A 16,918-nucleotide genomic window follows, 5' to 3' on the forward strand; every position below is an offset into this window, starting at 1 on the left:
GGAGGGATTCTGTTGACCACATGTTTTGCAGGTCCACCCACCTGCTTTCTTCCCAGCGCCATTATAGGGTGGTGGCAAGTCATGTATCAATGCAACCGGGCTTACAGAAATATCTCTGTCTTTTCTCATCAAAATTTAGTTCCCCCCCCGGTCTGTTCAAATTCTTTACTACAGTCCAACCACACACGGACCATGTCTGTCAATTAATCATCCTCTAACTTCCCTCTCTTCTCGTTTAACAACACTTGCCAGGTGGCAATACATAGGATGCCTCCTTTACAGACACCTTTAACTCTTCTCCAACTTAGTTAATCCTTTTATGAAACATTTGCCTCTCCTGTCCGCCACGTACTGTTCAGGTGAACAGTAACCCTTCGGGACACTTTCCTCATTTCCCATTATCTCTCGTACCTACTGAAGCCGCCTAAAGACCTCCTGTATAGAGTAATCACTGGACGTGAAGACCTTTGAGTCCCGGTCAGCACACTCTGGGCTACCGCGAACCGCTCTCCACCCATCTGTGATCGTCCCCTTTATGGAGATTCGAGTCAGACACCGGGCTGAACTCCGATACAGGCACACAGGAGAACTCCGTGTCTCCAGTCAATGATACTTGTCAACAGGGTCTTCACAACTTATAGGCACAACACAGTACATCAATACTTTAAAAAAACATATGGGGTTCTTACTTTCATGCCCTCGAGGACGTCCCAGACTGCTTCCGCACCCCTCCCTCAGACGAACACCAAGAGGCTACACCAGGGGACACTTTATAGGCAAGATGACTCAATTTTCCTACCTCATATCACGGGTTGCGATCCCGGTGTCCGTTAGTGCGCCTCTCCTCGTCTGGTCTCTGGGGGTACGGGAACAGAGGGTCCAATCCTCGAGCCCCACGTTGGGCGCCAAAATTGTTCTGGTTCTGGCCAAGCTACCAGTTCGGTTGATGTACTGCTCCAAATTAATTAAAGTACGTGCACGGAGAGATCAGACAGACAACCCACTGCATGGAGTTAAAAAGGATCTCTGGTTTATTTCTGAAAACAGCAGACAATACATAGGTTTCACGAGAGGATAGAGTGGGAGGGGGGTGAAAGATAAAGTATATATTTTCTATTGGCTATGAATTCTATACTTTTCTGTAACCTTGACGGCCAGAGGAAATTCCTCCTCCCTCCCCCCTTGCTCCTGGGTGAAACTGTTACTTCTTCTTTCTTTGTAACTGCTTGCTTGAGCTGAACGGAAACCACGAAGAAACACATGATAAAAACACAAAGTAAGATTCTAGTTTATAGGTGTTGGCTGAATGCCTGGCCGCCATCTTAGCTAAACATAGTCCTCAACAAGCAAGTATCCATTTTGTATCAATAGTCCATAACACTCTTGCAGGATCACGAGGTCTCTGACGATATTGCAGGGACTTCTCGAGGAAGGGAGCGAATCAAAAATGGATGACATTTCAGATTAATCCCAAAGATGCCTTGAAGGTCAGGAAGAAGAGTCGGTGAGAGCGGAGAGAAGACAAAATCCCTCAGAAGATGAGAGAGGAAAAAAAATATTTCCATGCGGGCCATGGCCTCTCCAATGCAGAGTCTTGCCCCCATACTGAAAGTGAGGAGAGACCTGGAGGAAACGTTACCTTCAGGACTGGTCAGGAATCGTTCTAGAAGAGAGAAGACAGGGATTCTCACACAGTGTATTACACGATACTATAGGTGTGCATAGTGCATGACCACAATCTATAGATAGAGGAGGCAGCCATTTTGTTGGCTACCAGTCTCGATATAGATATATTGTAGATTATATAGAGAGAGAGCACAAGAGAGGAGGCAGCCATTTTGTTGACTACTAGTATCCAAGTTCTTCAGCCAAACAATTCAGTGGCTATTACTGTTAATACTGGCGCTCCAAATATTGAAGAGGTTGGAGGCATATTTTATTACCAAGGTCATAACATGGACTTATAGGCAGCACATACCAGGACAGAACTGTTCAGGATTTTCCCAGACTGTTTCATCATGATGAGCAGCATAGATATTTGGAATTACGGTGGCCCCTTTAGGAATGACGAAACCTGCAATGCTGAGTGGAAAATACAGTATGTACTAAAGGGCATCTATCACTGGCTGACCAGTTACATGTGCGCTTGGCAGCTGAAGGCATCTGTGTTGGTTCCATGTTCATATTTGCCTGCATTTCTGAGAAAAATTATGTTTTATTATATGCAAATGAGCCTCTAGGAGCAACAGGGGCGTTATCATTACACCTAGAGGCTCTGCTCTCTCTGCAACTGCTGTATCCTCTGCACTTTGATTGACAGGACCAGCTTGTGACAACGTGATCATGCCTGGCTCTCACTTCTCCTAAAGTCAAAGTGGAGAGTGTGCGGTCATTGCAGAGAGAGCCGAGCCTCTAGGTGTAATGGCAACACCCCTGTTGCTCCTAGAGGCTCATTTGCATATTTTTAAACTAAATTTTTCTTAGCAATGCGGGCACATATGAACATGGGACCAACACAGATGTCTTCAGCTGCCAAACACACATTTTATAGGTGCAAAACTGCTGACAGATGCCCTTTAATAATTAAAAATGAACTACCAAAAATATATATAAATTAGTGATATCCTGCAGCTGCATCCCCCCTCCTTCCTGTCTTCTATTTACTATATTACACTATATGGATTTATGGTGACTGAGGAGGTTTCTGACCATTTACATAGATCCTGCAGGCAAGCAAAGAAACTACATACCGATGGAAGGTGTCTGGGATTGGATGGGTGACGGATCTCCCATGGACAGCAGCCAACAACCACATTGTCTCAACTACAGCTCCAAGGTGAAAGATCATGGAATGACCACAGGAGGATCTCCAGCACCTGTATGACCGCTACCATGCAAAAGTGGCCATCTGCATGTGGATTGGCCATAGACCTTACAGGGAAATTTCCCGGTGGGCCGCCTGAGCCCTCCTAATGGCCGGCGAGTGGACGTTCTTGGGGATGTATTTTGTGATGGACTGTGGTATTTGGCTCTGTTGGGGTGGTATAATGTGCCACAGTATGGTATTGCTGGCCCTGCCTGCCATGAGTTTGGACCTGACTACAAAACGGGGCCACATTTAGAATTTTTTTTAAGTTCCCAGTCTGCTCCTGGCTATCTCCTGTGAGATGCCACCCAGTATTAATGTGACCCTGCCTCAACATATACCCTGCTACAGAACCCAAAATAAAGGGGCACCACCTTGGTTGTGAGATCACTGACCGAGCACCACCAGCAGGTTATACTTCGTCAGTCTCAGCTCAATCGCATGAACATTTCCAGATGTTATTTTTCCATTAGTGTATTATAAAGTCTCATATTTGCACAGTAACGGGACTAAGCAGTTCATATTCACTCCGTTCTGTAGACATTGCACAGTCTGTTTCATTACGCTATACCTGGTGTCCCTAGTGGCGGAATGTGGTACTGCAATGGGCACCACAGGGCGCAGTCTCAGCATCTCTGTGATGGTGGCGTTGAGATAGGGCATCCTGGTCCGGTCTGAGTATGTAGGGTAGCGATCATCGCCAACCACGCTTATGATCTCCTTGTGAATTTTCTCCTGAGCCTGGAAGAAGCACATCTGCTGAGCATCGATGGTTTCTTCATATAAAAACGTAATATAAATAGCTAGATGTCATCTTGCAGTTTTTAGCCTGAACTTGGCTTGAGGCCCAATTCTGACCACAAATGATTAAACACCAATTCAACAGTCTGAACATTTGCTGGACTATTGGAACAGCTACAAATGTAGTTGCCATAGTGGGAGGTGTAATAGGACCTGGGATACGGACTCCTGGCACTGGCCAGCATCTGGAGCTCGCTGCAGCAGTGCCACGCAGAGAAGACAGGAGTGGGACTGATAAGTAGGGAGAGGGGGTCTGAGTTAATTTTGGGATCGAGGGTCTTAATTATTGTAAGGGTCTGGTCTGGGCTCTGAATTAACTTAAGGGTCTGAGGTCCGAATTAATTTAAGGGTCTGATTTGGGCTCTAAAGGGGTCTGGGCCTAAAGGGGTTTTCTGAAAATGTAATACTGATGGCCTATCCTCTGGAGAGGTCATCAGCATCTGATTGTTGGGGGTCTGACACCCGGGACCCCGACCGATCAGCTATTTGAGAAGTCGCTGGCACTCGCAGTAGTGCTGCAGCCTTCTCTCAGCTTCTCCTAGGCCACGTGATGTCATGTTCATGTGTCACGTGACCTAGGAGCAGCTCAGCCCCCTAGAAGTGAATGTGGCTGAGTGCGATACCAAGCACAGTGTCACGGTCTTTGTTGTGCGCCGTGACACTTTAGCTGTACATGCTGGCTGCCAGGGGCAACGCGCTGTTGTCGCAGCATGTATTTGCTCCCCTTCTCCTGGTTCCTCCCCTGTATGGTGCTGGAGGGGTTAACTTCCTGGCTGGGTGTGGCCACTAGGGTTTTATCACCTGTGGCTTCCAGGCTGGAGGCAGTTGTACTCCAGCCTTTGTTGGTGCTGGAGCTTTGCTCCTGTCCTGGGTGTACTCCTGCCCAGTCCTTGAGGGCCACCTAGTGGGAAATCAATGTCTCTCCGATGCCTTCAATGTCATCCCGATGTTTCCCATGTCACCTTCTCTTCCTATTATGTTTCTATGTGTGGTGTTTTTTGTATGGGTTGGTGTTTGATGTCTAGTCGTTGTTACATGTCTGATGGTGTTTGTTGTCCAGCATGTTTGCTAGACATCCCCCTGTTTATCTGTTGTTTCCTCCGGAAGGGGGTGTCAGGGTTCCCCGGAGGGGGAACTACCAGTCTGTATGCTGCTCTGTCTGGGGCCGCCATGCGTCCTGTCCGCATGGGGGTCCAGGCAGTAACTGGTGTGCTGGATACCTGGGTGTGGTTGTTTGTACTGTGTCCTGTATGGTGTGTGGGCACCAGTACTCATGTTCCGGTTCCAGTCAGTGTTGCTGCGGCAGGTAAGTGTGTTGTATAGTGTGCTTACCTGCCGATCCAGTTACTGTATACGGTCTCCACTTTTTCCTTGCAGCTAGGCTGGTGTAGACTCCTGTTCATCTGTGTCTGGGGTTTAGTTGAGGAATTATCAGGGCAACTCAGGGTCCTAGGTTTCCTGGGTATGAGCCGTCCTACCATCCTGGTCCACTCATACGGTGAGGAGTTATGGCGAGGATTAGGGATACAATAGGAGGTGACCTGCTCCCTTACCCCAGCCTTTGGCCTAGTTGCTATCCCGTCTGCTCCCCATTGTACGGTGGGGGATTCCCCCACTCCCCACCGTGACACACAGTAAAAAAAGTATTGTGGAATCGCACTCACCAGAACTTATGGTCATCCGGAATGCAGCAGCCTACCTGGAGTCCAAGATCCATCAGGGCTCCTATGTATACAGTCCAATAAATAAAGGTGGAGGCAGCATGTCCGGTACAAAAAATCCCTTTATTGGGAGCCGCTTCAGAGAAAAAACACGTGCAGAGGGTAGTTACGTTTCGGCTGACCCACAGCCTTTATCAAACACAATGTGAACTCTAAAAGATCATGTTTAAATACCATAAAACACACCCACTCTCACAGATGTGGCCAATTGCCCAATCAGTGAAGTGCTAATGTCATCACAGGAGAATACAAACATGCTCATAAGCAGTGTCGTAATGGTGAGGTGATCGGCAGAAGGCATGGTATTGCACTATGGTTACCTTACGGTTAGGGCAATTGCCCTTCCGCCGGGATCCCTGACGCGCCGACATGGGTTAATCACGTTCACTGCGGGGATGTGGGCGGATTGATCCACTAGCGTCCCTAACAACGGTGCGCGGGTTGGAGGAGGATCGGGAGGAGTTTGGATGACGCCATTGTCGCATGGGCGGAGTCGCTGGCGATCAGGTGACTCGGAGATGGTCATGTGCTGACATGGCCCCGCCTCCCCGGACATGCGCACGGGTTGTTGGCGGACGCTCGAGAGATGTGCGCCATGAAGGTATGTGGGGAGTTGGATCATATGCCCGTAGTGGGCGCATATTATGACACTGCTTATGAGCACGTATATACACACCTGTGATGATATAAGCACTTCACTGATTGGGCAATTGGCCACATCTGTGAGAGTGGGTGTGTTTTATGGTATTTAAACATGATCTTTTAGAGTTCACATTGTGTTTGATAAAGGCTGTGGGTCAGCCGAAACGTAACTACCCTCTGCACGTGTTTTTTCACTGAAGCGGCTCCCAATAAAGGGATTTTTTGTACCGACATGCTGCCTCCACCTTTATTTATTGCACCGTGACACACAGTCACTATACAACATCTAGCACTCTGCTTGGTGAGCACCGCTGCCTTCTCAAGCAGCTCATCGGCGGGGGTCCCTGGTGTCAGACCACCAACAATCCAGAGGATAAGTTATCAGCATTAAAGTCCTGGAAAACTCTTTTAAGGGTCTGGTCAGGGGGTCTTAATTAACTTAAGGGTCTGGGCTCTGAATTAATTTAAGGGTCTGGAGCCTGAATTCATTTTGGGGTCTGGGTTTTTTGCATCCTATGCTCCAATACTGCACTGACAAATAGGGGGAGGTTGTCCGAATTCATTCTGGGATCAGGGGTCTGAATTGCTTTATTTTAGATATCTGGTCTGGGGACTGAATTTATTTAAATGTCTGGGGGGAGGGGGGGGTCTGAATTTATTTTGTGGTCTGGATTAGGTCATCAATATCAGATCAGTGGAGGTCCAACACCTGTCGCCCCCATTGATCAGCTGTGTGGCACTGCTAGTGATGGAAGAAACATGGTGGATGGATCTGGAAGCAGAAAACTGGCCACTTCCAGTGCCATAAACTGCTGATTGTGAGGGTGATGGGTGTTGGACCACCACCGGTCTGATATTGATAAACTATCCTCACCTCATTGGTGGTGCAACCCTGACCATGACGTGAACGTACCTCGGGGTGGTGGATGAGAAAGGCCACAGTCCAGGTTAATACAGATGCTGTGGTCTCAGTGCCTCCAATGAACAGGTCGACCACGGCCATGTGAAGATGCTCCTCTGTGAGATCTGCCGCGTCTCCACCTTCAACCTTTGTATTTTCTTTAAGAAAACGGATCATTTCGTGCAGAATGTCTTCCTGCGACTCATCTTCCGGGAGATGAACCTGCCACAAGAGACACACGGTGATGTCACATCCCTACTATGAAAGGTCCTCGCAGGATTGTGTCATGCTCCTCACTCACCTTATGTCTCTCCAACTGCTTCCTCACAAAGTTGTCTCTTCTGTCCGCGGCCTTAAGGAGACGTGTTAGGGATTTGTTAGGGAACTTCTATATGGAAGGAAGCCAAAGATGATGTGAGCCAGAGAACTCTAGCTACTCATTCACTCGAAGGGTCGTCATACAACCCACTGCTCACGGTCCAGATGCTCAAGTTCCCCCCCCCCCATCGGTCAAGGGGCTGGTTTTTCTTGATAAGAGGTTTACCAGTTTTAAGTAAAATTTAACGCCACTCTAATAATCTTCAATTGTGATTAAACTCTGTGTTATTTTCAAGATTTCTGCTTCCTGTCAGTGAATGGGAACACTCGTATTTATATGGTGAGGATGAAAGTCCACAAAGACCTGACACTTCTCACAGCTGGTCTAGACGATATGGACTCCATGCTGATGCATTTTACCTGCACTGTAAGGGGATGTTCAAACAGAATTTTTTTGGGCAAAAGCCGCACAACAAAAATGTTGCCACACAGACTTTTAAAAAGCTTCAAAACAGGGTCTTGCAACTTTTTTACATCCAAAACTGGTGCAGGCTTCTTAATAAATGACCCCCTATTGTCTTTTTTGTATCGTAAAAAAAAAGTATGTTAACGTTATTAAAAAAATTACCACAATTGCTCAAGACCGCACCGTGTGGTCGTACCCCAAGGCCACCTGCAAACGAGTGCGTGTGAATGCTCATAAGATCCGCACTAATTTCTATGCGCTTCTGCAGCGTATCCGCGCCAAAACGCTCAATGGGTCTGTGTACATGAGCGTTGTTTTTCACGCATCACTGCATGTTCTTGCATGTTCTATATTCAGCGTTTTTCACGCAATGCTAGCCCCATAGAAGTGCATGGGGCTGCGTGAAAATTGCCTCGCATCCGCAATCAAGTGCGGATGCGAAGTGTTTTTAACGGAAGGTTGCTAGGAGATGTTTGTATACCTTCAGTTTTCTATCACGCGCGTGCAAAACGCATTAAATCGCATTGCACCAGCGAGATAAAAACGGAATAACTGAACGCGATCGCATACAAAATTGAATGAACTTGCTTGGGAAGTTGCGCATTTTTCACTGAACGCCTTCGCAACGCATCCAGACCTAATCCGCTCACGCTCGTCTGCAAGGGGCCTAAATGTTGTCTAGCGGAAGGGCTACAGAATGCAGGTGGGTGGCGGTCTTCTTAAGTTTCTTTCACATGAGAGATCTTGCTTGTGTCAGGGTCTGTTCAGGGAAAAACTGATGGTTTTGCACGCAGGTGACTACGTTCAGTGCTTCAGTTCTTTCGCCAGGATTTCAACCGGTTTGCATCCGCTTTTCACACACAGAGAAAAACTGAATAGGGGCTCATGCACACGAGCATATTTTGTTTCCGTGTCAGTTCCGTTTTTTGTTTTCGGATAGGATACGGACCTATTCATTTCAATGGGTCCGCAAAAAAGTGGACAGCGCACTGTGTGCTGTCCGCATCCGTATGTCCATTCCGTGGCCCAGAGAAAAAAATAGACCATGCCCTATTGTCCGTTTTGCAGACAAGGATAGGCATTGTTACATTGGATCCGTGAAAAAACTAAACGGATGCAACTTTGATGTCACACAGACGTCATCCGTATTTTTAGCGGATCTGCGTTTCCTGTGCATGGGCCCTAACACATAGCATCTCCTAGTAACCATCTGTGAAAAACGCATTAGGGAACATTTACTAAGACCATTTTTTTTTTACGCCCGTCTTGGTTTCCCGCTTGTGCTGCCCTAAGAGTCTTATCAATTAGGGCTCATGCAATCGACCGTATGTATTTTGCGGTGCACAAAACACGGATCCGCCAAAAAAATGGATGACATCTACGTGACGTCCGTGTTATATCCGTATTTTTTGCAGATCCATTTAAACAATGCTTGTCTTTGTCCGCAAAATGGACAAGAATAGAACATGTCCTTTTTTTGTTGTGGGCATACAGACACGGAATGCACATGGAGTCAGTTCTGTGTTTTTTGCAGCCCATTGAAATGAATGGTTTTGCATATGGGGCCACACAAAAAAACAAACAGACGGACAAAAATACGTTTTTGTGCATGAGCCCATAGCGCATCTATGTCAGTCCTTGCGTCTGGTAAAAAGCTAGTTGTTTCCAGGTGTAAATCATAGTAAATTTGCAGAGGCTGGAGTCCCGGCCCCGTCACGGTCCCTGTCCCGTCCAACTGGCGAATACACTGTAAAACCGGCCGTACAACAAAATACTGTTGCATGGGCTGTGAAAAAGGGGTCTTGCGATTTTTTTTTCTGGCTAAAATAGTCACAAGTCCCTTATAAAAATATACCCCATTGCATCCGGATGCCTTCCGTTTTTCACTCCCCATTCATTTCTATAGGGCTAGGGCTGCGCGAAAAACACACAGTATAGAAAATGGCGCTCATATACACAGACCTGGGTCAGGATTTAGTCCTTTCACAACACACATCCGGGTGAAAACCTCGCTCGTGTGAAGAGGCCTAAGAGATTTGCTTTCTCTTTTTTTTTTTTTTTCTTACCCTCAGGAATGGGATGAAATCCAAGATGTTGACGGCCGGCGCCTCGAACAGCTTCACTATATTAACAATGCACCTGTGGATGTCCTGGAACGTGGGGTCCGACAACTCGTACTGGGAGAGACGCAGCGAGACGTGAGAGACAAAAATACAACACCCCACCCCCGACCCGAGAGAATACATCGTTCTCTTCTAAGGGCTCTTTCACACGAGAGGATGCCGTGCGGGTAATCCGCTGCGTGAAAGACAGCCAAGCCCCGCTCTGGACAGCAGAGACACGGAGCAGTAACATGACTGATAACGCTCCATGCCTCTCTGTGATCTTTTTACTACAAGATCACAGTGAGATAAAGTAGTTGTCATTGTGATTTTGTAGTAAAGAGATCACAGAGAGGCACGGAGCGCTATCAGTCATGTTAATGCTCTGTGCCTCTGCTGTCCGGAGCGGGGCTTGGCTCTCTTTCACGCAGCGGATTTCCAGCAAGGCATCCGCTCATGTGAAAGAGCCCTAACAAGTTCTTGCAAATTCTATTCAGCTGTTTTATCCGATTCCGGAAAAGCTGGCCGGTGACTTATACACAGGAAAGCACCCGATTTTTTCAATCTAAGGCTGGCTGCACATTTCTGCTCATATTTCCATCTTTATGTTCTGTCACATGACGAACACACGTAGCGCTTGACAGGACCCAATGACTATTAGAGTCCGATGAGTTTCCATCATGGTGTCAGGATCTGCAGTATGGCCTTAGAGCAGAGCATGCAACATAGGTGTGAACCTACCACACCCTGACTAAGCAAGATGCGAAACGTGTATCTGGGTCTGAACTACACTGGGCGGTATTAACATATTTGCATCATGTATTCACTTATGCGTTTTGGCTTTTTTTATATGTCTATTGCACTAGGCACTTTGGGGGTCATTTACTAACCAGAAGTACGCCTATATTAGACATATATCTGGCGCAGATTGCAGTGCGAAGAACCAGCTCTGCTACACTTGTAGTTGTATAGTATGAATCAATATGGTATTACAATTATTGGTGCCAAATCACAGTCTGCTCTGCTACACCTGTAGTTGTATAATATGAAGCGTCTTGTCAGTGAAGGACAGGTTGACTGAAATCTTACTGATGTGCCAAATGTCAGCTCTGCGATCACTTTACACGTGCGCCGGGAGAACTCTTCAGCCACGTCGATTGGATCCCCATTTCTGTTCATGAAATCCTGTGGAAAAAGAAGGACTCTCAATCGTGGCCTCCGAAAACCCAACAGTCCCTGAAACTGGGGTGCCCTCAGGGCCCGGGCCCGGACACCCCCTTACCTTTTTTAACTCTGCCAGACATTCTATCCCAGTAGTGAAAGCTGCAGTGATAAGCGGCGCTCACCTGACACAGTTCCCTGGCCTCTGTCGCTAGCATCGTCTCCAGGCCTCTTCTCACCCGTTTCTGCAGGGACGAGTGCGTGAGGCGTCTCTGCACCTTCCAGACTGGCGTGTAGTCTCCAAGGGACAGGTCCTTGCCCCCCAGTGAGATCAGGTCACCTGCAGCAAGGATGATGAAGGGTGAGTGAGAGCCAACAATGGCCACCTAATCATCTGAGGACAACTATCTTCATCATGGACCTACCTACATAACTCCGGGGTCTGCCGGCAAAGTCGGCCCACTTCTTAATCAGAGCTTCACGGATCAAAGCTGCATTGTTCAGTACGACGATGTCTGTGGGAGGACAAGGTGGTGGAGGCAGAGGTGGAAGGACAAGGTGGAGGAGGCAGAGGTGGAAGGACAAGGTGGTGGAGGCAGAGGTGGAAGGACAAGGTTGTGGAGGCAGAGGTGGAAGGACAAGGTGGTGGAGGCAGAGGTGGAAGGACAAGGTGGTGGAGGCAGAGGTGGAAGGACAAGGTGGTGGAGGCAGAGGTGGAAGGACAAGGTGGTGGAGGCAGAGGTGGAAGGAAAAGGTGATGGAGGAAGAGGTGGAAGGACAAGGTGATGGAGGAAGAGGTGGAAGGACAAGGGAGAGGAAGAGGTGGAAGGACAAGGGAGAGGAAGAGGTGGAAGGACAAGGTAGAGGAAGAGGTGGAAGGACAAGGTGGAGGAAAGGGTGGAAGGACAGCCATTATTATAGACTGGAACCTCAAATTAGAGCAGACAGGCTGGACTAGATTGATCTCTGCACATTAATGCCCATGACATATATGTCCGATGGAGGCCTGTGCCATAAAACCATCACCCATAGTCCCAATTTTGGATAGCATTGTACGGACCAGTGCAGTTTTTTTAAAGGGACCCTATGGACACGCTAAGGAGCTAAGCAGAGATCACAAAGGACTTAGACCTGTGACCACAAACACAATGGGGGAGATGGAAACTGGTGTAAAGTAAAACTTGTTTAATTGCCCATAGCAACCAATCAGATTCCACCTTTCATTTTCCAAAGGAGCTGTGAAAAATGAAAGGAGAAATCTTATTGGTTGCTACGGGCAACTAAGGCTGTATTCTTATCCCTGTCAGAGATGTTCCAGCACCCTGATCCTTCATCAATGAATGTAGCATTTTTTGTCTGGTTCAAACCCGACATTTATACTTGAAAGCAGGTGGATCACTGCCAGATCCCATTGTAATCAATTGAGATCCAATGGTGATCTGTTCAATTCGGCAACGCCAGATATGGTGAATGTCGGCAGGCTGTTCTCTACCGGCACCGTTCACCACCCCTTTCCCGAGTCACGAGCTATGCCTCATGTCAAACGCCCTGATATATCTGTAGTGGTCCACCACACCTACATATGAACTCAATGATGGTCATTTATTATAGTGTTTTGCGCCCAATTTAGTCTAATTTTTCCTATTTTAGACTCGTTTTCTTAAGCGCATTTACTAATAAAAGTGCGCCTGTTTTGTGGGAATTTGCACCTCATTGGACAATTTTAGATTAATTCTGGTGGATTTTTTTGTGCTATTTTTCAGCGTATTTATCTAATTGCATGAAATAGGCGCACTTCTGTTTGCGATGTGTTGGGCTGTGCGACAATAGTCACATGGGGGGCTAGACGTGCGCCTTTTCACAAACATGAACGTGCATATGGCTGCGACTTTTTTAATCTAATATGGGGGCATTTACTGTATTAAGGGACTTGCAATAATTTTAGTAGAAAAACAGTCGCAAGTCGCCTTTTTTAACCCGCCGTGTGTCACTATTTAGTTTTACACCGCGATCACCAGTTGGGCTGAACGGAAGCGTGTCAGGCGCCATGCCAGAGCCAGAACTCCAGCCTCAGCAAATTTATAAACATTTATATATGGAAACAGGCAAAATTCTTATATTTTTTTCTGCAGGCGCTATGACTGCCATAGATGCGCCTAATTTATGATGAGGGGGTCAATGTAAAAAGCCAGTGTTAGGCCCCTTTAACACGAGCGAGTTTTCCGCGTGGGTGCAATGTGTGACGTGAACGTATCAGTTCTGCGTTGCGTGAAAAACGCAGCATGTTCTATATTCTGCGTTTTTTCGCGCAGCCCTGGCCCCATAGAAGTGAATGGGGCTTCAGTGAAAAACGCATTGCATCCGCAAGCAAGTGCGGATGCGATACATTTTAATCTGATGGTTGCTAGGAGATGTTGTTTGTAAACCTTCTGTTTTTTATTACACGCGTGAAAAACGCATCAAAACACATTGCACCCGCGCGGAAAAAACTGAACAACTGAACGCAATCACAGACAAAACTGACTGAACTTGTGTGCAAAATGGTGCGAGTTTCACTGAACGCATCCGGACCTAATCCGTCACGCCCGTGTGAAAGAGGTTAGGGCGCTTTCATACGCTCCAGATTTGGATGCTGAATTTTCCACGACTGAAAATCAGTTCCATTCATTTGAATGGGGGCGGCCAGCACGTGGATTTCTGTAAGTTCGGCAACAATATCTGCAGCGTGTGAAGGCGCTCCCAATGACCCCCAATAGCTTGCAGTAAAGCGTGGTAATCGTTGGGGGACCCAGATTGTCAGGTCAGAATATGACAACGTACACCATGCCTCCCTACTTTCCAATGGTGCATAAATACCACCAGAAGTCAGGACGTACGGCACCGGAGAATCGATTATGGTGCAGACCTATAATGTCGGGGATGAGAGCACCCATGGCAACCATGCGCAATGCAATCCATCTATATGCATCATATGGCACAGTAGTACTATTTAATACGTGTACTGTCCCTTTAAATCAGTAAAGCTGAGATTTGGGTAAGCAGGCCCCTAAACCCCCCGACCCATCACATACTGACCTTGCCCCCAGAGGCTGAGCCGATACACGGGGCCGTATTTCTGGGCCAGGCGCATGAAGTGGCAAGGTAGATCACTGCGCCCCAAATCCAGCAGGTTGCCCAAAAAGGGCAGAGGTGTGGGGCGCGGAGGGTGCTGGTTCTGGCCAAGTCCGGAGAGGCGACATTTGGTGTGAGAACGTCCTACATATAGAAAGAGGAGGAGGAGGAGGATGGACAGCAGCAGCAGAGGGACCATAGTGAAGCTTCTGATGTAGGAGATGTTGGGAGTATTTGTACTGATGGCTGTAACCTTGAGGAGGGCAGGACAGGGGGCGGCATGGTGATTGATGGGAGAGCTCTTTCCAGCTGCTATGAAACTACAACTCCTAGCATGCTCTTACAGGGGGAGGCTTGGTGACTGATGGGAGAGCTCTCTCCAGCTGCTGTGACACTACAACTCCTAGCATGCTCCAACGGTGGAGGCTTGGTGACTGATGGGAGAGCTCTCTCCAGCTGCTGTGACACTACAACTCCTAGCATGCTCCAAAGGTGGATACTTGGTAACTGATGGGAGAGCTCTCTCCAGCTGCTGTGACACTACAACTCCTAGCATGCGCCAACGGTGGAGGCTTAGTGACTGATGGGAGAGCTCCGCAGCTGCTGTGACACTACAACTCCTAGCATGCTCCAACGGTGGAGGCTTGGTGACTGATGGGAGAGCTCTCTCCAGCTGCTGTGACACTACAACTCCTAGCATGCTCTTACAGGGGGAGGTTTGGTGACTGATGGGAGAGCTCTTTCCAGCTGCTGTGACACTACAACTCCTAGCATGCTCCAACGGTGGAGGCTTGGTGACTGATGGGAGAGCTCTCCGGCTGCTATAAAACTACAACTCCTAGCATGCTCCAATGGTGGAGGCTTGGAGACTGAAGGGAGAGCTCTCTCCAGCTGCTGTGACACTACAACTCCTAGCATGCTCCAATGGTGGAGGCTTGGAGACTGAAGGGAGAGCTCTCTCCAGCTGCTGTGTAACTATGACTCCTAGCATGCTCTGACGGGGGAGGCACAGGGATTGATAGGAGCGCTCTCTCCAGCTGTGAAACTATGACTCCTAACATGCTCTGACAGGGAAGGCATGGTGCACAGTCGTTTTTGCGGGGGTCTGGGCTTTGGTCCCAACAAATTTACCATATTTTATGCCTGGAAACAAATACTGACATGAGAAGCCGTAATAATGCCCCCCCCCCCCCCCCCCCCCCCATAACTGGACACAACTATTTAAAAGGTCCCCGGGCTGATCTCCCCTATAGCATAGCCTGCAGGTCCCGTACATTTGTCACAGGTTCGCCTTTAAGACGGCGCTAACATTCCCGTTCCACGCTCTCTCCCTATTTACACGGCTGTCGGCAAAAGGTGGAGAGGGCCCTTTAAATAACTACATTTAATTTCCCCCCAAACCCAGGATCCTCCGACCCTGATCTTCTGCTGCTTATCTCTCCATCTATGAATGACTGGGACGAGGCGACTGTGCTGACCTCGGATACAGAGCGAGAGGAGGGATTCTGAGCCGAAAATAAGTCAAGGAGAGATGGCGCGGTGGATAAGACGGCGATCTATGGACATACTCACCGTGGGCCGGATCCATCATTACACTCACCTCTTAGGGCCGCTTCACACGAGCGGATGCCGTGCGTGGCATCCGCTCCGTGAAAGAGTGCCAAGACCCGCTGCAGACTGCAGAGGCACGGAGCAGTAACATGACTGCTCCGTGCCTCTGCAGTCTGCAGCGGGTCTTGGCACTCTTTCACGGAGCGGATGCCACGCACGGCATCCGCTCGTGTGAAGCGGCCCTTACTCCTACATACGTCCAAAGTCACTTTCACACTTGCGGCAGAGGATTCTGGCAGGCAGTTTCCGGACGCAAACGAATGGCATTTGTCAGACGGATCCCGATGCGGATCCGTCTGACAAATCCATTGCAATACCGGATCCGTCTCTCCGGTGTCATCTGGAAAAACAGATCCAGTATTAATTTTTTTTGCATTTTTAAAGGTCTGCGCCTACGCAGACCGAAAAGACGGATCCGTTTTATTGGAACACTTAATGCCGGATCCGGCACTAATACATTTCAATGTAAATTAATGCCGGATCCGGCTTTCCGGCAAGTGTTCAGTATTTTTGTCCGGAGATGAAACTGCCGCATGCTGCGGTATTTTCTCCGGCCAAAAAACGTAAGAGGGACTGAACTGATGCATGCTCTCCATTCAGAATGCATTAGGATAAAACTGATCCGTTTTTTCTGGTATTGAGCTCCTGTGACGGAACTCAAGACCGGAAAACCAAAAAACGCAAGTCCAAAACAACAGCCGTGTGCATGAGGCCTAAGTCAGATTTATTAATGGTCCTTAGCGCATAGCACCCGCACTGAATCCGGACCCATTCATTTCAATGGGGCTGTGCACATGAGCGTTGTTTTTCACGCATCAGTTCTGCGTTGCGTGAAAATCGCAGCATGTTCTATATTCTGCGTTTTTCACGCAGCCCTGGCCCCTTATAAGAAGTGAATGGGGCTGCGTGAAAAACGCATTGCACCCGCAAGCAAGTGCGGATGCGTTGCGTTTTTCACTGACGGTTGCTAAGAGATGTTGTTTGTAAACATTCCGTTTTCATCAAAACGCATTGCACGCGCGCGGAAAAAACTGAACAACTAAACGCAATCGCAGACGAAACTGACTGAACTTGCTTGCAACATAGTGCGAGTTTCACTGAACGCACTCTGAACGCATCCGGCCCCAATCCGCAACGCCCGTGTGAAACCAGCCTAATCCTGTGATAAATGCGGTTTGACGGTAGCAGTTTATCCTTCAGTAAGTGGCTATAAAAAAG

General features: G+C 48.1%; 1 protein-coding gene across 1 annotated transcript; it reads right to left on the reverse strand.

The window, feature by feature from the left end:
• Positions 1 to 1,317: 1,317 nt before the first annotated feature.
• LOC122919724 (steroid 21-hydroxylase) lies at positions 1,318 to 14,288 on the reverse strand. Its single transcript, XM_044268909.1, has 10 exons — positions 14,054 to 14,288; positions 11,404 to 11,493; positions 11,164 to 11,318; positions 10,907 to 11,002; positions 9,782 to 9,892; positions 7,233 to 7,319; positions 6,944 to 7,153; positions 3,438 to 3,607; positions 1,979 to 2,082; positions 1,318 to 1,663 (listed from the first exon to the last, which is right to left on the reverse strand). The coding sequence occupies exons 1-10, from the start codon at positions 14,286 to 14,288 to the stop codon at positions 1,392 to 1,394; spliced, it is 1,530 nt and encodes a 509-aa protein (XP_044124844.1). The 3' UTR covers positions 1,318 to 1,391.
• Between the last annotated feature and the right edge of the window lie 2,630 nt (positions 14,289 to 16,918).

This window comes from Bufo gargarizans, chromosome 9 (genome assembly GCF_014858855.1).
Source record: "Bufo gargarizans isolate SCDJY-AF-19 chromosome 9, ASM1485885v1, whole genome shotgun sequence".
Classification (NCBI taxonomy): domain Eukaryota; kingdom Metazoa; phylum Chordata; class Amphibia; order Anura; family Bufonidae; genus Bufo; species Bufo gargarizans.